This window comes from Natator depressus, chromosome 2 (assembly GCF_965152275.1).
Source record: "Natator depressus isolate rNatDep1 chromosome 2, rNatDep2.hap1, whole genome shotgun sequence".
NCBI classification, from domain to species: Eukaryota; Metazoa; Chordata; order Testudines; family Cheloniidae; genus Natator; species Natator depressus.
Window position 1 is genome coordinate 33,254,123 of NC_134235.1, and position 25,360 is coordinate 33,279,482.

Below are 25,360 nucleotides of genomic sequence, written 5' to 3' on the forward strand. Positions count from 1 at the left end.
CTGCTCCACTGGAACCCAGCAAGAGATGCAAGAGCCTATGAACTGGCTTCATGCAGGTACTGATTTACCTCTACACCCTTCACCCACAAAAGGGCTCTCCACTAGTAGTGTATGCAACCTTTTATTATAGAGGCCATTTCTTCCTTCTGTTTTCTACTGAAATATGATTCAGTGAGTCAGTAATTTCAATAAAAAAAATCTTGAACAAAAACTGAACATTATGACTGGAAGTAGGAATTAAGTAGGAGGAAGACATTACCTTAGAACAAGTCATTTTTTTCAAGCCAGTGTCTTCAAAAATATAAGGAAAGAGTTGGGTGATTGAAAGAAAGGGATAACGATAATGAAACCTCACCTCGGGGGAACACCTCCAAATAAAATCTTTCTTAGTTTCTGAGAGGCATCAGTAGATTAATATAATTATTATATTAATAATTATTATTATTATTATTACAGGAAACAGATTTTAGTTTGATACACATCTTCCTATCATGATTGTTATAAAAAACAAAAACAACAATGTATGCAATAAGAGACAGTTGACAGATTGTTACCAAATGTTTGTACACAGAACCTCAGAGTTATGAACAATGTCCATTTCTGAGGTGTTCGTAACTCTGAAGAAAACATTATGGCTGTTCTTTCGAAAGTTTACAACTGAATATTGATTTAATACAGCTTTGAAACTTTACTATGCAAAAGAAAATACTGCTTTTAACCATCTTAATTTAAATGAAACAAGTATATTTCCTTACCTTGTCAAATTTTTTTTTTTTGCTTAATTTTTTTTTTTTTTTTTAAAAATACCTTAGCGGACACCATGATCAAGACCAAGCAAAACAATTACAGTTAATAACCATGGCTATTTTATTATTTAAAAAGAAAAAGGAAACACAAATAACTGAACATAAGAAAATAATTCACTTCCATTACAATCTTTTCTGTACGTTATTGTGGAGCACTTAACAGAGACTACACCTCTGAGGTGCGCATGCCTCTTGGCAAATTAAGACCAAAGTATATTGTTTCCCCAAAATTATTGTGAATCCATTCTTTAGTATATCCTTAGGTAATTAGATGGGCAAAACAGCTTTGTTTCAGAGCAGGTGGACCTGTTGGTTATTAGTAAAAAAATCAGGCAGTACATAAATGGCAAAGTAAGTAGTCTGAACTACATCCTATGAAATCCAAGGAAAATATTTAAATCAGCTACGTAGAAGCAGCCATTTAAGGAGTGGTCTCGACCATTAACCAATGGTTGACAATTAACCAATTTTAGAATTTGAAATCCAATTAAATCCCTCCGATTAGCCCACTACCCCTGTCTCCTGTCCAGGACTCCAAGGTTTAACTCTTGGTGATAAACAGGAGAAACTGTTGGAATATTAAAATGCTGTTGTAATTTGAGACTAGCAAAATCATGATAAGAGTTTTAAATGTAATCCCTTGGCAGTGTATTAGTTAACTTCCTCTTACCAATTCACGTTCAAGTCTTGGGGAGGTTTTCCTAGGTTTGGTTTCTTGGCTCTGGTCTACACTACAGACAGATTTTGGTATAACTACATCACTCGGGGGTATGAAAAATCTACACCCCTGAGCGACATAGTTATGCTGATCTAACCCCCTGTGTACGCAGCACTACACTGGCAGGACAGCTTCTCCTGTTGACATAGCTGCTGCCTCTCGTGAAGGTGGATTATAAACGCTGATGGGAGCGCTCTCCCGCAGCATAGGGCATCTTCATTAAAGCACTCTAGTTACACAACTGCACCAGTGCAGCTGCACCAAGGCAATGTTTTAAGTGTAGACTGGTCCTTCTTGAGTCTTCTTTTTTTAAATCTCTCTAGCAGCTTGCTTGTAGAGATAGACAGGATCAGCTGTGGCGTGCTTGCTAAGCAGAATTGCAGGGGGTGAGCGTGGGGTGCTCACTTCAGTCTTTCTACCTTTCACATCCTTATTTTCACATAGGAAGAACACACCTCTTTTACGCTTGTTTATATTTACATTACTGTAGTTGTGGTCACGCTTTCATTGGCTTCAAGCCTTTGAGGGTGGTTTAGGTCAGTGGTTCCCAAACTGGGGTTCGCAGAACATTAGAGAGGGTGCACCAGAAAAATTTCACTAATGGCGGCCAGAGGACCCCAAGCATTAGAGGCAGCAGGTGGGACCTGGTTGCAGGGCAGACAGCCTGAGCCCCAGGGAGAGTGAGGCAGGGCAGTTGGGGCTGGTAGCCCGAGCCCTGCCCCTGTAAGTGGGAGAGCCAGCAGCCCAAACCCCAGCACTCCGTACGGGGCTGCCAGCCTGAGCCCCAGGGAGAGCGGGACCAGTCAGTTGGGGCTGGCAGCCCGAGCCCTGCCCCCATCAGCGGGGGAGCTGGCCACCCGAACCCCAGCGCTCCAGCTGCTGCAGTTTTACCACCATTTTCAAGAACATACTTATGCGAGAAAGCGTTTTCCTCATATGCACATCTGAAAACCAAATACAGAAACAGACTTGATGCCGAACCAGACCTGAGACTATCTTTCGCCAGTGGTCCGTACTTCCAGAGCAAAGCAAGCTCATCCATCACACTGAGGAAATTTAAACTTAAATCCCTAGAAATATTCATTTTTAGGAGGGGAGTCACGAGATTTCACAATTTAGTGAAAGGAGTTCGCAGGCTGTTAAAGTTTGGGAACCACTGGTTTAGGTGACTTTCAACTCCTGAACATGCAGTTCACTTAATGAACATGCAATATTTTTAATTGCCTTTGTTCTTGTTGTGGTAGGAAAAAATCCAGATTTAAAAGTTGTTTTAATTTTTTTTTCTTTTTTAAAAAGTTTTCAGTCCACTTTGAGATATTCTTTTAATTTTATTATTTTGACAGGAAATGAAATTGTCTTCACAAATTCCAAGCACTCATTACTTGTATAAAAATTTTTAGTTCTCAAAAAAGTCTTACAATTAAACAACTTACAGAAAGCGTTTAGATTGACTTGTTGCTTTTATATGACAATTTTTGGGAGGATGATTTTTCCTCATCTTCCTGACAGGGTTGAGAGTTGTTTGAGCACTGCCAGTAATTAACTCTCCATTAATATAAATTTACTTAAATGGCTTCTTACATTAATAATTACCATAAAAAGATCTTGCTATATTTGTACATAAAACATTTTACTATTCATATATCAGGCAGTTATATGAAGGCTTGCATTTAGATACAAAATATTTACAAATATTTATTTTAAAAGAAGCTTATTCCATTTTAGGCATTTGAGAAACAAAAGCTTTAATATTTAAGTTGAAACATGTTAGAAGTAACCAGTATCTTCTGTAAAAAGACTTCCTACCATAAATGTTCTTCAAAATAGACAGAGGAGGGAGGACTGCATGTTTACAAAAATATCAAATTCAATAAGGACAGGTCTAGAATTTTGAGTGGCTTTAAAACTCATTTTTCTTTGAAAAGAAAAATGAAAATGTTTTGGTATTGGTCCACTTTCCTTCTAGATGTGTTGCTCTGATAACACAACAGTGCATTCTTTCACAGACTACTTCCAACAAAAACAAAAAATGTTCACATGACTTGCATGCTTGAACTTTCATAGAATCACAGAATATCAGGGTTAGAAGGGACCTCAGGAGGTCATCTAGTCCAACCCCCTGCTTAAAGCAGGGCCAATCCCCAACTAAATCATCCCAGCCAGGGCTTTGTCAAGCCTGACCTTAAAAACTTCGAAGGAAGGAGATTCCACCACCTCCCTAGGTAATGCATTCCAGTGTTTCACCACCCCCCTGGGGGGTCACGGCAGGCAGCAGCATGCCATTAAAAATCCAGCCCGGCCCGCTCTTCCCTGCTCCCCGCCCCCTCCCACGGGGGCAGAAGCTTGGTCCTGCCGGCTCCCCTGCCTCTTCCCGCAGTGTACTGGGTTCCTGACCCTCCTCCTCCTCTCCATCCCTCCCTCCCTGCCAGCCAATGGCCCTTGTGAGGGAGGGGGTGGCAGAGGAGCCGAGTCAGCCTGCTCGCTGCTCCCAGTGGAGGCAGGGCCTTGGAGAAGCGGGGCATATCCCCTCCAGCCCTCTGCCATGAGCACCCACAATCCCAGCCCACACCCCCAGCCCTCTACCCTGACCCCCCCCACACACACACCCAGCCCTCTGCCCTGAGCCCTGCACACCCCCAAGGCCCCTGCCCTAAGCCCTGTACACCCCCCCCCCACACACACACCCAGCTCTCTGACTCCTTCAGCCCCATCACAACCCCAGCCCTGACTCTGGCACCCCCCCCCACACACACACCCAGGCCCCCACACCCCATGCACCCCCCACCCTGAGCACCAAACAGGAGCTCCTGGACCTCCCCTCCCCACATTCCCACCTGCACCCCTCCCACCAAATGGGAGCTGCCCAGGTAAGCGCTCCACACCCAAACCTCCTGCCCCAACTCTGAGCCCCCCCCCCTCATTCTAACTCCTGGCCATACCCTACACCCCAACCCCCAGCCTGCTCCTTCACCCCCAGCCCTGTGCTCCGTACACTCCCACCCTCAGCTCAGTGCAGAGAGAGAGGAAGAGAATAGCCAGAACCAGGGAGAAGGTAGGTACCCACTGTATGTGGGCAGGGCCGGGATCCCAGATCGGCAGCGGGCTAAGCAGATCCGACAGCCGGGATCCCGGCTGGCAGGAGCCAGCGGATGGAACCCCTGAGCGGCAGGGGGCTGAGCTGCTCAGCTCACTGCCAGTCTGGCTGCCGGCCCCTTGCCAGCCAGGGTCCCGGCCGCAGGCCCCGCTCAGCGCACTGCCGGCCTAGGTGAATGGAACCCCAGACCAGCAGCGGGCTGGCGGCGAAAGATCAACATTTTTAATTTAATTTTAAATGAAGCTTCTTAAACATTTTGAAAACCTTGTTTATTTTACAATACAACAATAGTTTAGTTATATAATATATAGACTTGAGAGAGAGAGAGAGAGAGACACACACACACACACACACCCCCCCACCCACCCCTTCTAAAAACATTAAAATGTATTACCGGCACGTGAAACCTTAAAGTGAATAAATGAAGACGCGGCACACCACTTCTGAAAGGTTGCCAACCCCGATCTAGTCTGACTTCCAGTATAACACAGGCAATTGAACTTCACTAAAATAATTCCTAGAGCATCTTAATTGGATGTTCCTAGAAAAAACATCCAATCTTGATTTTAAAATAGCCACTGATGAAGAATTGACCATGACCCTTGGTAAGTTGTTCCAATGGCTAATTACTCTCACTTAAAAATACACCTTATTTCCCGTCTGAATTTGTCTAGCTTCAACTTCCAGCCATTGGATCGTGTTATACCTTTCTCTGCTAGATTGAAGAGCTCATTATTAAATATTTGTTCCCCATTTAGATACTTAGAAATTGTAATCAAGTCACCCCTTAACTTTCTCTTTATTAAGCTAAATAGATAAGACTCAAGGAATTCAGTCACTATACGGCATGTTTTCTTATCCTTAATCCTTTAATGTTTCCTTGTGACTCTCCTCTGAATATTCTCCAATTTAACAACATTCTTCTTGAACTGCTGACACCAGAACTAGACTCAGTATTCCATCAGCAGAGGCACCACTGTCAAATACAGAGGTAAAATATCCTCTACTCCTGCTTGAGATATCCCTATTTATGCATCCAAGGATTGCATTATCCCTTTTCACCACAGAATCACACCAGAAACTCCTGTTCAGCTGATTGTGCACCACAACCCCCAAATCTTTTCCAGTGTCACTTATTCTTAGATAGAGTCCCCCAACACCCCCATCATGTAAGTTTGGCCCACATTCTTTGTTCCTAATATATACATTTACATTGAACTAATTAAAATGCATATCTTTGCTTGTGTTCAGCTTCCCAATCAATCCAGATTGCACTGAAACAGTGATCTGTCCTCTTCATTATTTACCACTCATGCAATGTGTCATTAGCAAACTATCAGTGATAACTTTAGTTTCTTCCATTTCATCAATAAAAATGTTAAATAGTATAGTGCCAAGAGCTGCGTGCTGCAAGACATACTGAAAAAAAGCCAGCATTAAAAATCCAACAGGCTCCTACGCCAGCTCTTTTAGAACTCTTGGATGCAAGTTATACACACAGGATGGGGGTGGTGGTGTCAATTTTAGTAGCTGCTGTTTAATATCCTCCTGAAATACAAGTGGAATGGAAAGAGAGCGTTGTCATATATGACTAACACCTGCCCCCTCCCCCAAATATAGAACAGAAATATTTATTGAACACTTCTTCCTTTCATGTATTATTAATGATAATTCTACAATTTCCATCTAGTAATGGACTGATGCCATTGTTAGGATTCTTTTTGTTCCTAATCACCTTAAACTCCTCCTTTATTGTTTTTAACTCTGCTGGCCACAGACTTTTCTTTGTGTCCCTTTGCTTCCCTTATCGATTTTTGAACAATCCCTAGTTTCTGATTCATATTCATTGCTATCAACATATTGTTTCTTCCATTTGTAACTTTAAAAAAAAGTCATAGCCCCTCTAAATCAGGTCATTATATTATATATATATAGCCTCCTCCTCCTCCATTGCAGCTTTTTGGGCATCTGGTAAATTGTTCTTAAACGATTCCCAATTATCATTCACATTTTTCTGATTAAATTCTTCCTCCCAGCTGATTTGGCTCAACTGTTTGCAGCTTTGTGAAAGTGGCCCTTTTCAAGCACGAATAATAAATATATTTAAGTGGAAACAGGTTAGAAGTAACCAGTATCTATATAGATAAGGTCTGGATTTTACTCTGTTTGCGCATTATAAATGTGATCAAGTCATAATCACTTGTACCTGAGTTACCATTAATTTTTTATTTTGGTGATCAGTTCCTCTTTAGCTTCAAGATGAGGTCTAATATAGACGTCTCCCATGTTGAACACTTAGTTAGGAAGTGGTCATCTACAAAATTTGAAATTCCAAGAATGTTTTAGTACTGGTAGCATGAGACCTCCAGTGTGTGTCACTCAAACTCGAGTCCCCCATGATCTCACAGCTATTTTTCTTACACATTACAGACAGGTGTGTAAGGAAATGGTCATCCTATTCCTTAAGTATGCTCTGGTGGTCTGTAGCAGACACCAATATCAAATCTTGCGCTTTATCTGTTAAGACATTGATCCGTAAGTATTCAAGATTATTTTCTTCCGAGTTATCAGTAACTCAGAAACAGGTAATGCCATTTTTGACATTCCCCATCCCTTTTTGGGCACTCAGTCCTTTCTAAATAGGTTAAAACCACTGATTTTAACATTCCTTTCATTAGAATCATCCCACCAAGTGTCATTAATATCACCTAGATCACAGCATTTTGAGGCCGTTAATAAAGCACATTAGAAGGAATACATTTAATGACAAAAACAGCTGGAATCCCACAAGGATCTATTTCAGGGACAAGCACTCTCTTTGTTAAATAATTCATTCATTAACAATTGAGTGACAGCAGCAAACACATGTTGACAATGTGGAAATCTCCAAATTATTCTTGCATAAGAAGGAGCAGTACACTGAGAAAACAGAGGGATAGTCTTAGAGGGTCACGGTCTAATTATTAGAATGGTTTCTTTACAGTGTTGCAAATATCACTTCAGTTTGTCTTTCACTCTGCTTGGATCATGGAAAAAGATTGGTCAGCTTAATCTTTGATTTCTTTCAGAGTGGTAGCTGTGATAGTCTGTATCAGCAAAAAACAACAAGAACTCCTCGTTTCTTTGATTTCTGTTATGAAATAGTATAATGCAAAGGAATCCAGAGCTACACAAAGGAATATGGAAATTGTAAAAAAAACACCCACAAAAAACAGACCGCTGCCCTCCAAACAACACTTTTTAACCAAAAGTAACATTTCTGTTCTTAACTTTTTTAATGCCATCTATTTTTCAAAAAACAAATAGTCCATAATCTAAAAAATAGAAACTAATTGTTTGAGCATCCCTTTAAGTAGTGTAGTATAAATGAAACAGGTGATAAAATGTTGATCAAGCAAACAGGAAACATTTCAGAGCAAGGCAGTTGGTAGAAACAGGAATACAATCAAATAACTTCAGAAGATGAGGACAGCACGTACTGTAGCACAAATAGATTCAAACATTTGACTTTTGCTTTTTCCATGGTGGGCACATGGAAGCTAGTGAGAAGAAACTCCAATGAGTGCCGCAGATACTCAGCTCTGCAATAACTGTCTTGAGGGAGTAAGAAAATTCACACAGCTGCAGCCATCATTTAAATTAATGGGATAGCCAAGTCTCAAATATCACTGTGTGTGTGTGCGCGCGCGCGCGCATTTCTCTATATGTTATATATAAAACAAAAGAGAACTGAGTTTTTGTAAAAAGTCTTGTGCATTAGCTGGTTCCTCCCCTCTTCCACCAGTCAATGTGGATTCCACTGGTTACCCTGGTTTTGTAAACTGTGCTGTATTTTAATGGTTTGTGGAGCAACCTAAATGTCTTGGCAGAGTAAAACAAATTTTGAAAGCAGTATTGGACATAGTAAGAAGCAAATATGGCTTTCCAGGAGGAAGGAGTAGGTTTGTGAGGTTTCATTCGTTATCTTTTGCTACAACAAGGAACTGGAAAATTCTTTCAAGCAGATCTTAAGGGTGACTAGGAAAGGCAGCGTAGAAGGAAGTTCTCCTTCCGCAGCTCCATGTTCTCCCTTCCATATAATTTCTATCCCAGGGGACTGGAAGAAACTGGCACTACTAGTAAAATTTCATTATGTACTATTAGGAGAGTGGATTTGCTTTAGAAAAGATAGTTAGCTTGTCCACTTATTTCACATTTCTGGTTTCTTAAACACTCACGATCAAAGGTGGAAGCTTCAGGGATGATTGTGATGTATCCAAGAACACATTACAAATCATATGCTCTTAAACGGCAATTCTGGATGCCAAAGTATTTGTTTACTTTAGGGAAAAAAAAAAGTCACTTCCACATTAGACTACCACGTGAACACAATTAAGGGTATGTCTACCCTATAAACTTAGATCGACCTATGTTCGGTCCAGGGGAGCAGTGAAATTCACAAAAATGTAACAGTGTCTACAGGGACACCGCATCACCCTAACTACACAGAATATAAACTTACGCCTCTCGTGGAGGTGGAGTTATTATGCCAGTGCAGTAGGACACTTAAGTCGGCGGGAGCAAGGCTATAGTGTGTACACTGACATAACTAGGTCAACGCAAGAAGCTAAATTATCTAGATGCTTTCACGTATGTGTTTTCTGCCATGTGCAAACTTAGTTATTTTGTAACCAACGGCTCAACTGACATTTGGAAACTTCTAGAGTCATGTCTGCAAAAATGCAGATCTTGATATTTCAATATTCCATGGTGATGTAGACATTTTTGTATGTGTTTATGCAAAAGTAACGAATTCCATTATTCCAAATGTCACTTTTTAATTACAATTATAACCAAATTGGAACATAAGAGCCAGGCATTTATTGTTCATTACAGACATGGCAATAAGTTGACAGTCAAGTCAAAGTAAAGTGTTGTATCCAGAGCTCTACAAATTAACATTTATTAAAATTCATTATGTAAAGTTGTTTTGACTTTCATCTAACTTGAAGTTCACACACACACACACACACACACACACCCACCCACCCACCCACCAGAACTCAATTGTTAGTTGCTAAACTGGATAAACTTGTACCATTAGTCAACCTCTTGTCTGATTTAAGACAAGCAAAAAAGTACACTATTTAAACTGCAGTTAATTCAATTTTCATGCAAAGTACTATCATAATCTAACATCTATATCCAACACGCAGCAATATCTCACTATAAGCCAGTCCTGAGCAGGCCAATTGTTCCAACACAATTTGGAGTGATCAAAGATGTTTAGTGAACAAGTCTGACTCCTTTTCGCCACCCTTTTTATATCCAAGTTCCTAAACACACAATTAAAACAGAAGCACATTTGATAAAACTATAAAACAAATTAAGGACCACTCAGTGTGGTCTACAACACAGACTATTAACAAGCAAGCATGGAGCTCTGCTTCCTCTCTTCTGAGAAGGTTGTGTTTTCATTTTAGTTAAACACAAAACTAAAAGCAAACCCCCCCCCCCCCACCAAAAACCTCTCCTCCAGGCTTTCCTATCTATTAGTTGGTCACCAGACAAGCTCAAGACCAAGACATTTCAGCTGTGTGAATGTATTGGGCCTTATTCTCCAGTGACTTGCACCTTGTGTAGTTGCTTATCTCTATCCAAGCAAGTGTACAGTTCTAATCTGGTAGCATTTTACACGCACTTTGCACAGATGCGATTACAAAAGATGCAGGTCAGTGGAGAACCAAGTCACAAAGATGGAGTTATTTACCTTCTGGCTAGTGATCAGACAGAGAACATGAACTGTTAGATGGTCTTCTCCTCTCTTCCTCCCTCCAAAAACATAAAAAAACTGTACTCTGTGGAAGCCACATTCTCTCAACCCACTCACATGGGGTACAGCACAGGGGGAAAAAAGAAAAAAAACCAAACCACCACCACCCTTGCACCACAAAAAGAGTAAGGCTAGCTGCCAGTACATAGTCTGGCACTTGGTATCTTCCATACCATGCAACCACTGAGGGTAGCCACAGGTGAAAGTGGTCAGAAGAGAGGAACTACTGGCCGCTTCATTGCTAGACCGGTCTTTGAATGCCACAGTTTCTCACAATGAGGCTTCCCTCATGGTACTGATTTTAGTTAAGCCCATCAAGTGAGCTACCAGAGTGGAGGACCCAGGCACAAGTTTTCTGCAACTACTGGCAAACCTTTTTCAGTAGCTATGATCAGAGGTTTCAGTAAAACCTTACAGGCAAACTACTTGATCTGTCTACTACAGAGGACATATCAAATATTTAGTTTGCACTTTCACTCTTACATTTGGCTAGACAGGTCATCAACATGAGCGTGCGCCGAAGACTGACTTTAAGACCCACAGAATTAAGACAAGGGTCCACAGTCACTCAAGAGTAGGGCCTCTTTAAGCTACTGAGAGTTTAGTCATCTGTGATGCTGAGCGAGGGAGGGTTAAGCAACCAGCAGGCTGGATGACTTAAAAGCAACCTGTAAGGACATATTAAAAGAGCACTGAAATAGTAAACAGGGCCATTCCTTGTACATAGCTATCAAAGCCATGTTAAATAGACTAGAATCCTTGACACGTAGGCCTGTATCAGTAGAGAATTAAGGATAGATACTAATTGTATTTGTCTGTGCTTACCTATATCTTGTTAGAAGTTTAAAAATGTGATCTAGTTAGCTTGTAGATGCTACACTTATTCTATTGATTCAGATATCAAAAGCGGATATGATCATTTAGATGGGACTCGTGGTGTAATATTATTGTTTTCATTTCTCTTTTAAGTTTGTAGTAAACTACCGGTGAACTGGTTCATGGTTAATGAATGCAACTAGTTACCGGTGTATGCCGAGGAAACAGATTAGCTTCAAACCATAGCAACTCTCTTTTCTTTTTTATTAATAAATCTTAGATTTAGTTAATAAAGGATTGGCTGTAAGTGTGTATTTAGGTAAGAGCTGAAATATTCACTAACCTGGTGGGTAATGTGTCCAATCTTCTGGGATTGGTAAAGCTTTATATATGGTGAATAAGGTTGTTAGTAACCCACGCTATATTAGACACGGCTGTCAGGGTGTGAGCCAAAGGCTGTACAGCTTAAGGGGAACGGTATTTTGGCTTCTTGTTAACCAATAAGGTAGTACAGAAGCTGTTTTATTACTGGTTTGGTGAAACTTGATTACAGAATAAACCACCAGTTTTGGGGATGGTCTGTGCCCACTGGACCATAGCAGTTTGCCCTGACTAAGCATTCTCAGTATAGCCACTCCAGCAACCAGGGCCACAGCATCTGTCAACCTTATCATACACCTTCTGATGTTTAAGTCTAATTTCTTCCAGACTTACTGTCATGAAACAAGAACCCAAGAAGTGGACCATTTGAAGCAAGTCAGCATGAAGATCCACCTTTTCTAGGTTAGCCTGATCTCCTAGGAAAAAGAAATGGGGGAGGCAGAAAGCAGGAAGAGAAGAGATTGCCAAACTCAGTAGGCATCTGAAGGAACTGGACCTTTGGTCTGCAATTTTAGTTTCTGCAAGGATGGATGAAGGATCCAGAAATATGTCTAGCATTCATATCGAACATATCTCCCCCAAAATAAGCCAGCAACCATGCACAGAGTCAGCCAAACAAAAATTCTTTCCAGATGCTCTTGAAAGTCCAAAATATGGTTGCTTTTATCGTGCATCAGGCATCATTCGAATATGTGAAAGCTCTTTACTATATGCTGCAACCTAAACATAAATCACATGAGAATAATGCATTAAAAATTGAGGCTCTCAGATACTACAGTAGTGGGAGCCATATACGTAAGATATTAGTATGGAAATGGTATTCAAAAGTATACTTAAGGATCTCTGTGGTTTTAGTGCTGCTCCCTACTAGAAGTAGTATGCAGTATTGTTGTAGCCATGTTAGTCCCAGGATATTAGAGAGACAAGGTGACCTGAAAGAAGAGCTCTGTCTCTCACCAACATAAATTGGTCCAATAAAAGGTACTACCTCACCCACCTTGTCTCTACTAGAAGTAGTACAGTTTCTTAAGCAACGGAACCCAGAACATAGTTTCAGGAAATTTTACAGAGCAATATACCAGGTCTGAGACACAATTGGGTAGGAACAGCCGCTGCAGTTGGGAGTTTTAAAGCAGATGATACATCCTTTTATGTTTCTCAGATGACTGATTTTTAGAAAAGGAGAGAAACCCTACAGTTAAAGAAGCTGATATTTACAATAATAGTGATTTCTGATGAGACCAGATTTCTTTGTATCATGCAAAGCCAATTATCTATCCAAACCAGTACTGGCTTGGATAACACAGAACCCCAGTATCATATCTGCTGGTACCGCCTTGTGAATTGACAGATGCAGGTTTTTCCAAGTTGATGCTAATTACTAGAAGATAGGGCAAAAGGGTCCAAAAGTTGTATGCTATGATTTTTTACATGTCTGAATTTGAGATTTGACCCAGAAGGACTAATTATTGTTATGAGTGTTTGCTGTTTTTAGAATCAAATACACTGACTATGCATATCTGAACAATATACCATCTCATTCTGTGAGTTTTACAGAATATAAACTTTAAGTCTTTCCCTGTTGTAAACAATCTGCAGCTGGAAGAAATGATAAGAGTGTTCCCAAAAAGATGTAAAATAGCATGTAGCAAAATATATTATTGATACCACTTTTTTTGAGGGTGGGGAGCAAGAATGGGGTTATGAAGGTAAAAGAGTATTTCTCAGGCGTCAGAGGCCTGCAGTTGGCTGACTAATTAGCCCCACCTACTGCACCCGTGAAAAAGACTGGTAACTTAGCTGGCTCATCCTCATAAAAGGTGGAGAAGGATATGGGAGAGGAGGCAGCAATACCAGCCAGAGGCTGGAGCAACTGCCAGGAGGAGCAACTCCAATAGACAGACTGACAGAAGGGAGACTGAGGAAAATCCTATTAGCACAAAGGGCTCTGAGGTAAGAGCCAGGAACTTCCGTTGATAAACTCATGGGGTGAGGGATAGATTTGGGGGAAAGGAACATAACCTGTACAGGCTTCGTGGGGAAAAGGCTGTGAAGCTCGGATCCTGTTTTCATTAAGGCGGCTTGAAATAAAACCCACAGCAATTAATTGGTCCAGAGACTACCCTACCTGGATTCTGTGATAGGGCCCCAGGCAGGATTTCCCCAGGGAAGGAGCTAGCTCCGCAGGCAACAGCCTGGGTCCAGTTGGAAGAGGGTGCTATAGAGTAGGCCCAATCCTTCACACAGATATAGAAAAGAAGGAAGCAATCAGAAATCTAAGCGCATTTCATTCTGTGCAATATGAACATGCATGTGTTAGTGGAGGAGTAGCAGGTCATCATGGTCCCATCTGTGATGCAGAACCCCAAATCCTGTATGTGCTGAATACACAGACTGCAGAGCCCTATAATTCAATGGGTGCACATGGGGTGGTGGCATGGTAACTTATGATAGCCTGCAATAATGTGTGTGTATATGTTACTGCACGCTATCATAAGCTTGATGCAACAGAACACATGAACAGAAAAAATTTCACCAAGGAGACCACAGCATGACTAAATCAACAATGAACTCTTAAGTAAATCAAAATATATGTGTTGCAGATGCACAAATGGGACCCCTTTAATGGACGACACATTATGTGAACTATATTCCTTCACTAAATCAAGTGATAAGTACTGTTGGAGATACCATGTGTAATGCATAAAATGTTACTGCAAACAAAAACCCTCAAGCCACACAAGTTTCAAACTCAATTATGGCATACAACTCCCCCCCCCCCCACACACACACTTTCTCAGCTATTGCAATACAGAACTATGTGCTTACTTGGCACAAAAATACAGTTATTTCTAGAATACATCCACTTGATTAAGTATTCTACAGAATAGCGTGTTACGCTTTCCTATTTTGTTTCACCGTACATGTCAGAGTAGCTGAATGTATACAGTCACAAGGTAATATGTTTATGCAGTATTAGAAGGGTTTTATTAATTGTACAAGGACAGTCGATTGATACTTTAGGTTTACAAGTTGCATCTGATAATCTTTCCCAGCTATTTCAGTGATATAATTAGGAAGCAATTATAAATTTTTATGACATTGTCTGTATATTAAAAGGTAAAAGAAAATCTGTTCTATTTGTTGTATTTTTAAAAATTCAACATATGAAAGATTAAATGTATATTGCAACTTCAATAAAATAAAGATTCAACAGCAAAACAGTGTAAGAAGTTTTGTTTTCTGTGTAAACCAGACTAATAAAGTTAGCTTGGAACTAATCTCAAGAACCCACTCCCCCAACTCCTCCCACAATATTTCTTGAAGGTAAGGTTATCCATATTAGTAGATAAGAAAAAAGTGACAAAGTTAACTCCTGTACAAAGCCATAATTTTCTTTACTAGACCTCTTTATATCCCATTCTTTACACATTTTTATAGCGGAAAATACTTATTTTTATTTTATCACAAAGCTTCAAAACTGTTCAGGAGCTACTTGACTGATTTTCCAACATGTTAATTGAAAATTCATATGCAGTAATTATATAGCCTAAAACACAACAAGACAGATACTTCTCACTTCAGTTTCCCCTAGTAACCAGAAACATGAAAAACTGACTGCAGCAGTTTGAGGGTCATTTCAAGAACATACAGTCAGAGAAAGGCTCCATTTTCAGATACTGCTGGGAAAATACACTTTCAGATACTGCTGAGTACAGCTCTGTGAGGTATAGATCAATGGAAATTAGTAGGAGAATGCTGGAAAGGTACCAGCAAGACAGACCTAACCCTATTTTTATTTTATTTCTCCTGAATTCAGTGGATTGTTAAAGATGCTGAAAGCTTAAAATCACTTATGACTTTTGATAGTTCGTTATTTATGGTAAATTATTGAATAATTAGCCTTCAAGAGAATTCTATTGATTGACATTTATTCAACTATTAATTTAACTTGCATAGAAAATTAAAGTTTCACTTTTGCAGTATGCTTCATATCCCTCCTGGAAAACCTTAGGACTACTAGCTACTTAATTCCTAATAAGGTAATCAACTATTGGAAGTAAAGTACGGACTGACGCCAACAAAGGGCATCATCAAAGCTTTTTTGTTTACATTACGTATCAAAAACTTCAAGACTCTGTACATTACTATGCAAAAAGTAATATTTAAACAGCCAAGCAGCAACTTACTGTATATTCAATAGTCCCTTTAGGCTTCTGAAAAGACATTCGTCGCCCATCTTTCTTGTCTGGGTTCTTCTTCTGGCCAGTATCTGAAAAAAATTGAGGCAAGGAGCGTGTTAAATTCATTTTCCTTGCTCACAGTGTTGTCACAGGCTGCTGATTACAGCCCCGTGGGCAGACATCTAATTCAGCTGGCTCCTTGCGACTCTCCAACAGACAGACAGCTGCTGGAACAGGGACTTTACTCCCCTGTTATGCTTTAGGGATCTGACCAATATAAACCACTGAGACAACTGGGAATCCGTTAACTATATAAGTATCTGCTATCATCCAGAATGCTATTAATGCAGGAAAGGCTAAAATGATTGATCTCCTTCATCAGGCAAGGATATATCAATAGCACAAGCAATGCTGCTGAAAATAATCTTTAACTGGTTTTCTGTTGCACAGGATCTGTCATTACTGTCTGCTCCAGACACTGTTTACACTCAGCTTCTGGAGACTAGATGCAATTAAAAATTACAGCTTTTAAAGGTGAACAAGATGTATTTTAAGGAATACACAGTGTTTGAGATAAATACTTGTATATAAACCAAGTTGTACATATAAACAAAACTCTAAGACTTCTTTTCTCCATATATGTTAGTCAGAAAGGGACAAGATGTAAAGCGCATCCTCCCTATGCATATAACCTTCACTTTACTGTCAAGATGCACTTAAAAGCATTGCTCTTTTTTGGCTTATGAAACACTGATTTTTTTTTGATGACCATCACCCTGTAATGTCTGCAGCTTTACTGGGATCCAGTACAAGAAATGGAATTTCCTGCAGCTATACTAGAACTTTGCTAATGTATACTTTGGAAAAAGTGTTTTTATTCAGCTTGATAATTCACCAACATAACAAAATACATTTTATTTGACCATTATATTTTACACTAGTACTTTCCTGAATACAGGTAGGAATACTGAGGTATAGTTTGTAAAAGTATCTGAGAACCTTCCTATCGTGAGACTTGATCCTAGCACTCTGCTGTAAACCTTTGCTGTGAAGAAGGGAGAAATTTTTTCTTGAGAGAGAGAATCAGATTTGTGGATTTGTAAAAAGTTAGCTAGGTTCTACTGCAGCACGCTACTGATTGTGTTGATAGATTATTTCCATATCTTCAGTTTATATACTCGTTACATATTTCAATCAAGTTTTCAGCACAGAACACAGTTCTCAGACACAACTGGGTGAGAAGTTTGAAAAGGGATACTGTTAGAAAGTGAAATGAACCCACAATAAGTAAAAGTTTTTTTAAAGTGTTCCAAATTTTTTTACTGTACATTTAAGTGATTTCCACTATCCTCCCCCCCGCCGGCAATTTAGAAGCTTAGATAAAACTTCTCTACTTTCTTTTCCAATTTTGCAGTCACTGACTGTCCCCTACCATGTCTCCACTGAACAGAGATGAAATTTATCAAAATGCTTATACAAAGACAACTTTGATGGCTTTGCCATCAACAAAAATACCCCCCCCCAACACACACACACACAGTAACATTACTGGAGGGAATATATATAAGTTTTACTTACTAGCCACATGGACTTTCCAGGAGAGGAAATAGTCTTGGGGGACAAGTTCCCATACTTACAACAATCTGTTAAAATAGTTACTCAAAATAGGGGTCAGTTCTTATGGTGTGGAAAGTGGTAAGTTTGAGTGAGTGAGTGACAGACACAGACACACTAATGAAACTCTCAAGAATTAAGTCAAGATGGTTTAACTGCAGTTAAGACAATAGTTACATTTCCCAGAAATTCCTTCAACCAGAATGTTGCAATTTTATTGTAGTGCTTCCTTACCTTAATCACCACATGAAGGCTAGATGTTAGTTTGTTTTTACAAATTGAAACAATCGACATCACAGCATATTAAAAGCTTCTTGAAAACAAGCTGCAAAAATTGCTCAGTGTTCAAGCACACTGAAAGCTAGGTGGAGGACAGTGGAGTGCAACACTCTCTCCCTGACAGCCAAACTTTTTGTTTAAAAAAATTTGAAGAAAGTAACTCTCTCCTGCCTCCTTGAGCTCTAGCAGCTAAAAGACCATAGCTGCTCAGAATACTCCCAGCTCACATCACAAGGGTGCAGAGGGAGCAGTTGAAGTCAGTGCCCCCTACCTTACTCTCTATAGCAACAAGGTTGATTTAAATCTTAGTGTTTCAAAGACAGAGGATAAAACTTATGGAATACTTTCAATGCTTAAATCAAAAACACAAGTTTTAATGCTTTCTACCTCGAAGGCAACAGGCTGGACACCACTGTTTTAGAACTAAGTAGTACACCACAACTTCCCACATTTCCCCCCCCCCCCCCAAACTGTTAGAACAGAAAGCAGTCAAATCCCATGTTAACAGCCTGTACCTTTTCACCTGTGCTACAAATGCATACAGCTCCAACACATTTCTCCAAATGCAAATGCTGAAGTATTTCATGATCTGCAAACAAATCTGATCGCTAGTAGCTGAACAATTCAAAATTATTTTCTGTAAGGTGCTGCCTCATGAGGTTGAGTTAAAAGGAATAGTTAAGTAAAAATTTTTACTGAAACGGAAGGAAGTAATTTTATGAAAGTACTCATTTATATCATCAAGAAATAAAGAGGAGTATTTTAAGAATCATAGAATATCAGGGTTGGAAGGGACCTCAGGAGGTCATCTAGTCCAACCCCCTGCTCAAAGCAGGACCAATCCCCAAATCAAATCATCCCAGCCAGGGCTTTGTCAAGCCTGACCTTAAAAACTTCCAAGGAAGGAGATTCTACCACCTCCCTAGGTAACGCATTCCAGTGCTTCACCACCCTCCTAGGGAAAAAGTTTTTCCTAATATCCAACCTAAACCTCCCCCACTGCAACTTGAGACCATTACTCCTTGTCCTGTCCTCTTCTACCACTGAGAATAGTCTAGAACCATCCTCTTTGGAACCACCTCTCAGGTAGTTGAAAGCAACTATCAAATCCCCCCTCATTCTTCTCTTCTGCAGACTAAACAATCCCAGTTCCCTCAGCCTCTCCTCATAAGTCATGTGTTTCAGACCCCTAATCATTTTTGTTGCCCTTCGCTGGACTCTCTCCAATTTATCCACATCCTTCTTGTAGTGTGGGGCCCAAAACTGGACACAGTACTCCAGATGAGGCCTCACCAATGTCGAATAGAGGGGAACGATCACGTCCCTCAATCTGCTGGCTATGCCCCTACTTATACATCCCAAAATGCCATTGGCCTTCTTGGCAACAAGGGCATACCGTTGACTCATATCCAGCTTCTCGTCCACTGTCATCCCTAGGTCCTTCTCTGCAGAACTGCTGCCTAGCCATTCGATCCCTAGTCTGTAGCGGTGCATTGGGTTCTTCCGTCCTAAGTGCAGGTCTCTGCACTTATCCTTGTTGAACCTCATCAGATTTCTTTTGGCCCAATCCTCCAATTTGTCTAGGTCCCTCTGTATCCTGTCCCTGCCCTCCAGCGTATCTACCACTCCTCCCAGTTTAGTATCATCCGCAAATTTGCTGAGAGTGCAATCCACACCATCCTCCAGATCATTTATGAAGATATTGAACAAAACCGGTCCCAGGACCGACCTTTGGGGCACTCTGCTAGATACCGGCTGCCAACTAGACATGGAGCCATTGATCACTACTCATTGAGCCCGACAATCTAGCCAACTTTCTACCCACCTTATAGTGCATTCATCCAGCCCATACTTCTTTAACTTGCTGACAAGAATACTGTGGGAGACCGTGTCAAAAGCTTTGCTAAAGTCAAGAAACAATACATCCACTGCTTTCCCTTCATCCACAGAACCAGTAATCTCATCATAGAAGGCAATTAGATTAGTCAGGCATGACCTTCCCTTGGTGAATCCATGCTGACTGTTCCTGATCACTTTCCTCTCGTGTAAGTGCTTCAGGATTGATTCCTTGAGGACCTGCTCCATGATTTTTCCAGGGACTGAGGTGAGGATGACTGGTCTGTAGTTCCCAGGATCCTCCTCCTTCCCTTTTTTAAAGATTGGCACTACATTAGCCTTTTTCCAGTCATCCGGGACTTCCCCCGTTCAGAATGTCTTGTTCATCACCATGAAAGACAGACTCTGCTTTACAGTTTTCAAATTCAGAGTCATCTTTTTGTGTGATTGTAAGTGCATATGGCAATCTTAAGAGCCTATTTTTCATCAATGTTCTGAGATGTTGGATTGCATCTCTAACATTCCACTTACACATATGAAGAGACACTCCCAGCAGAATCCAAACTGGAAGAGCCACAGGGAACTTATCACATATGGGTAGAACAGAACACCATAGTACAGTCATCATGCAGATATGAGAAGAGATCTTTACTTTAGTGTCCTTAAGAGTGGAAATAGGAACAAAATGACAGATGGACAAGTGTACTGTACCGCGAAAACCACGGAACGAACCTCTGACACAATTTTATGTTATTCTTTTTGTTGACTGAGGAATTTGGCGGGTAGGAGGGAAGGAAGACAAACATGGCTTTCAGCCACCTTTGTACTTCTTATATACCCATTAGGGAGCTGCGACAGCCCTTAGCATCAGTATGGTATAGTCTAATGGGGCCTTAGCAGAGGCCAAGACTATAACAGGGTTCAAAAAAGAAGTTCATGGAGGCTAGGTTCATCAATAGCTATTAGCCAGGATGGGCAGGGATGGTGTACATAGCCTCTCTTTGCCAGAACTTGGGAATGGGTGATGGGATGGAACACTTGATTATTACCTGTTCTGTTCATTCCCTCTGAAGCATCTGGCATTGGCCACTGCCAGAAAACAGGATACTGGGCTAGATGGACCTTTGGTCTGACCCAGTATGGCCATTCTTATGTTCTTAACCATAAAATAAGTTTATTAACAACAAGAGATAGATTTTAAAGACTACAAGTGATGAGGCATGAAAGTCAGAATTGGTTACAAGAAAGTACATGCAATTAAATAATTAACTTCACAAACTAAGTGAATTCAAAGCAAAAAAGTCTCTCTCACCACATGCTTCAATATAGTCTTACTAGCTGAACTCCTTTCAGACAGAATCCCTCTCCCAATTCAAGGCTGTTTCTTTGTTCTTCAGGTGTTGTGGATGCAGTGGGTAGAGAGAAAGGGAGGAACAACCTGGAGAGTCTGTCCTCCATCCTTACACTTCTTCTATTCTTTGAGAATCATCCCAAACTTGGGTTCAGGAGAGAAAGTCTGTGTGGATGGGCACCCCCAGCTGTTTGTCAAGATGTAAATTTTTACTCACATCCTTTTCTCTGCCAAAGGATGGCCACTTAACCAGGTGATAGTCCATTTGATTTCGCTGACATTTAGCTGAGGGTGTCAGTTTGTCTTTTGTCTCTGAGGAACTGGTTTCTGGCTGCTTTTCTAATCTTGAAACATGTCTCAAACTCATAAAATAGAATTTCATAACTTTACATACAATGTTGCCACACATTTTACTAGGACAATAATGATCCGCAAATTATGAGTTTTCAAAGGATTCCTCACAAGGCATACTTTGTACAAAATTTATCATAGTATTGTAAAAGGGGTGAACACAGGGGTACAGGCGGTCACAGCCATGTTGAAAAGGTCATTCACATGAGCATATTAAAGATAAGTTGTTATGGGGCCAGAGGCAAAGTACTGTCATGATTCAAAACTGGCCAAGAGAAAGAAAACAGAATAGGAGTAAGTGGTCAACTTTTATCTCGGTGAAAGGTTAACATGAGGTCTCTCAGGGTTCTATACTAGGCCGTATGGTATTTAATAATGATCTGGAAATGGGGGCAAGATATCAAAATGTAAAGATGAGTTATTTAGGTTAACTAAGATCCGAAATGACTGTGGAACTTCGGAGGACCTATATTAGTTAACTGAATGAGCAACACGACGGCAGATGAAATTCAATGTTAATAAGGGCAGTGTAATAAACATTGCACAAGTACTTCAGATCTTCATTCCAGTTTGCTAGGTCATAAATCAACTAGCAACTCAGAAAAGGGGCCTGGGCATCACCGCAGACAGCTCAGTTAAGACCTGTGTTCCCTCTAAGCTGCGCAGTCAGGCGGCCGCCCAGGAGAAACTCAAGTGCCTCGCACTTGATTAGCAGAGCCACAAACATCCAGCAGAGTGTGTTCAGGTGCCCTCCTCCCTGCTGCTTTGCAGACATGTTGCTCCTGCAGCTGCTTCCAGGACTCTCCTGCTAGCTGTACAGAGTGGGGGGCGGGGGGGAGGCAGGTGCTGATGTCAGGGTATCTCCCTTCCTTCACCCCTGTACCTCATCTCCACAGAGCAAGGGAGAGGGGACAGGCTGGCTCAGAACTCAGAGCAGGAGAGAGCTGATGCAGTCTGAGTTCTGAACCAGGCTCTGGGCAGTGAGTGAGTGCCTTTCTTAAAGACACAGCGCACGATCTCTGAGACTTCTCCAACAGCCAGCTCTCACAATCTGTGTCTCTCTCTCTCTCACACATCAGCTGCACTATCAGAGGCTCGTTCACCTGCACATCTACCAATGTGATTTATGCCATCATGTGCCAGCAATGCCTCTCTGCCATGTACATTGGCCAAACTGGACAGTCTCTATGTAAAAGAATAAATGGACACAAATCAGATGTCAAGAATTACGACCAGTCGGAGAACACTTCAGTCTCTCTGGTCACTTAATTACAGACCTAAGAGAGACAATATTACAACAACAAAACTGCAAAAACAGACTCCAACGAGAGACTGCTGAATTGGAATTAATTTGCAAACTGGACACCATTAAATTAGGCTTGAATAAAGACTGGAGTGGATGTGTCATTACACAAAGTAAAACTGTTTTCCCATGTTTATTTCCCCCCCTACTGTTCCTCACACGTTCTTGTCAACTGCTAGAAATGGCCCACCTTGATCATCACTACAAAAGGTTTTTTTTTCCCCCCTCTCCTGCTGGTAATAGCTCACCTTACCTGATCACTCACTTTACAGTGTGTATGGCAACACCCATTGTTTCATGTTCTCTGTGTATATAAAATCCCCCTACTGTATTTTCCACTGCATGCATCCGACAAAGTGGGCCGTAGCTCACGAAAGCTTATGCTCAAATAAATCTGTTAGTCTCTAAGGTGCCACAAGTACTACTTTTCTTTTTGGGGATACAGACTAACACGGCTGCTACTCTGAAACCTGTGTGTAATACTGTTTCCCTCACCTCAAGAAAATGATTGCAGAATTCGTGGTGGTTCAGAGAAGGCTTTTGAAAATGATCACTGGCATAGAAAAACTCATATGAAATTGGAAAGATTGGGATTATTAACCCTAGAAAGGAAGTGAATAAGACAGTAGTTAAATTTTCCAGAAATTGCACCAACCACAATATTGCAGTTTTATTGTAGTACTTCCTTGCTTTAATCCAAAGCGAACAAACCTTAACGTTGTGGGTTTTTTTAAAAATCATTAATAAACCTCAAAATAGTAGCACATTAAAAATGACTTTTTGAAGACAGTTACAAGTTTTGCTATGCGGAGATGAAATTAAACGAGGGCCTGCAAACATTCCATCATCACTTCCTGGTCCATGGTATCACAGGAAAGTGATAGATCAAACACCTGAATTGGATACCTGACTTTTCATCCAACAGAATATCAACCACACAAGCGCATCCTGTAGGATACACCCAGTTTGGAATCCCTAGTTCACAAAGGTCAACATGGACAGTGGGTGAATGTGCTGTTGACGAAGACAAGCCCCGACCCCTACTTCTCTATGCAAGGCCCCACCCCCCCTTCTGCTCTCCCATGGGTCCCCAGCCCCAGATCGCCGGGCAGGCGGCACGGCTGGAATGCTCCTGGCCCCAGCGCCATGCAGGAAGTGTGGTTAGAGCACCCCCAACCCCAGAGTGCCCCCAGCCCCAGAGCACTGGGCAGGGGGCACGGTCCCAGTGCTGGTCAGATGGACGGGTGGCATGGCATGGGCTCAGCCCCAGCACCCCCAACCCCAGGCCTTGTGCACACCCTCCCCAGCCTGCGAGCCCCAACCTCTCGGCCACAGAACAGCAGGAAGGGATCTGGAAGCAAGCAAGAGGCGGCTTCGGAGTGCAGTGTGGGTGGGGACACGCAGGCTGTTTGGGGAGGTACAGCCTTCCCCTGTCTATGCTACCCACCACCCATGAAGGTCAAGGAAACTGGAGGCATTCAGATACTATGAAAGTTGCCTTACTACAATCTCTTTGATAATCCTAACCAAATAGAAGATTAGAAACTGGTTGATAGTTGGACACATTATCCAGTGACAACTTTCTGATGAACTCATGCTTCCTTTGAAGCAGTGTTGCTCTACCTTTTTTGAGCTGGCAACCCCCATTGGACTTTATTTATTTAAAAGTAAAAAATAGAAGTGACTCTCCCCCCTACAAAAACTTGAAAAAAAAAAAAAGAAAAAAAAAAAAAGAGACCTTAAATATTCGTTAAGTAAATTATGAATAATACTCAGGGCCAGCTTTAGGGGATGACCAGCAGGGCAACTGCTTGGGCCCCATGCCAAGGGTATCCTGCGAAGCTAAGTTATATGCTTCAGCCACACTGTGGCTAAAATTGTACATGAACACCCATCTTCTGGCCTTCAAATAACCCCACAACCTCATCATCAGAAGCAAGCTTCTCACAGACCAGGACACATCACCTCAAAGCAGCAGCAGACCTTGCCAGAACAACAGATGCAAAACCTGCAGACATATCTCCACTATTACAATGATCAACACACCGTTCAAGATCCATGGATCCTACACATGCCTATCACATGTGGTATACCTCATCCAGTGCGCTAAGTGCCCCAACAACAACTTTGTGGGTGAAACCAGACAATCACTACGCTCTCGAATGAACTCATTACAGAAAAATGATAAAAGCCACCACCACCAATTCACCAGTGGGTGAACACTTCACAAAGCAAGCACTCCATATCTGACCTTTCAGTCCTCAGCCCCAAAATAAACCTGCACAACACTTTCAAAAGATGAACTTGGAAGCTTAAATTCATAACTCTGCTAGACACTAAAAATTATGGCTGGAGCTGAGACACTGATTTATATCTTATTACAACAATCTGTAACCCACTAACCCCCTCTTTTTGTCCTATGACTGTAGAAATGTTAATGGGCTACTCTACTTTGAATGGTCTCTTACCATATGTGCTAACTAAGCAATCTATTTCACCTTGCATTTTGCTGTGATGCTGAAAGTACCTTTCCCAGACCAGAAGAAGAGCTCTGTATGTCTTGAAAGCTTGTCTCTCTCACCAACAGATGTTGGTTCAATAAAAGATATTACCTCACCCACCTTTTCTCTCTAATATCCTAGGACCAACATAGCTACAACTACACTGTCATCACAAGATGTCAGTTTTGAGACTAGATTTTTATTATAAATAGCTATGTCAGATATAAAAATATACGTGTTAAAAGTGAGGAAGGTTGCCATTGTAGAGGAGATGGAAAAGCAGAAACTGGGGACAGAAGATTGACTGACTGCAT

The 25,360-nt window shown here is 41.1% G+C and overlaps 1 protein-coding gene across 3 annotated transcripts in view; it reads right to left on the bottom strand.

Annotated features, from left to right (window-relative positions):
* Window positions 1-25,360, bottom strand: part of OXR1 (oxidation resistance 1) — a 447,309-nt gene that overhangs the window by 107,935 nt on the left and 314,014 nt on the right. For all 3 annotated transcript variants that reach the window (XM_074943952.1, XM_074943951.1, XM_074943955.1), the window contains one exon: window positions 15,818-15,900. In XM_074943952.1, coding sequence (XP_074800053.1) covers window positions 15,818-15,900 — 83 coding nt within the window. The remainder of the gene's footprint in view (window positions 1-15,817; window positions 15,901-25,360) is intronic.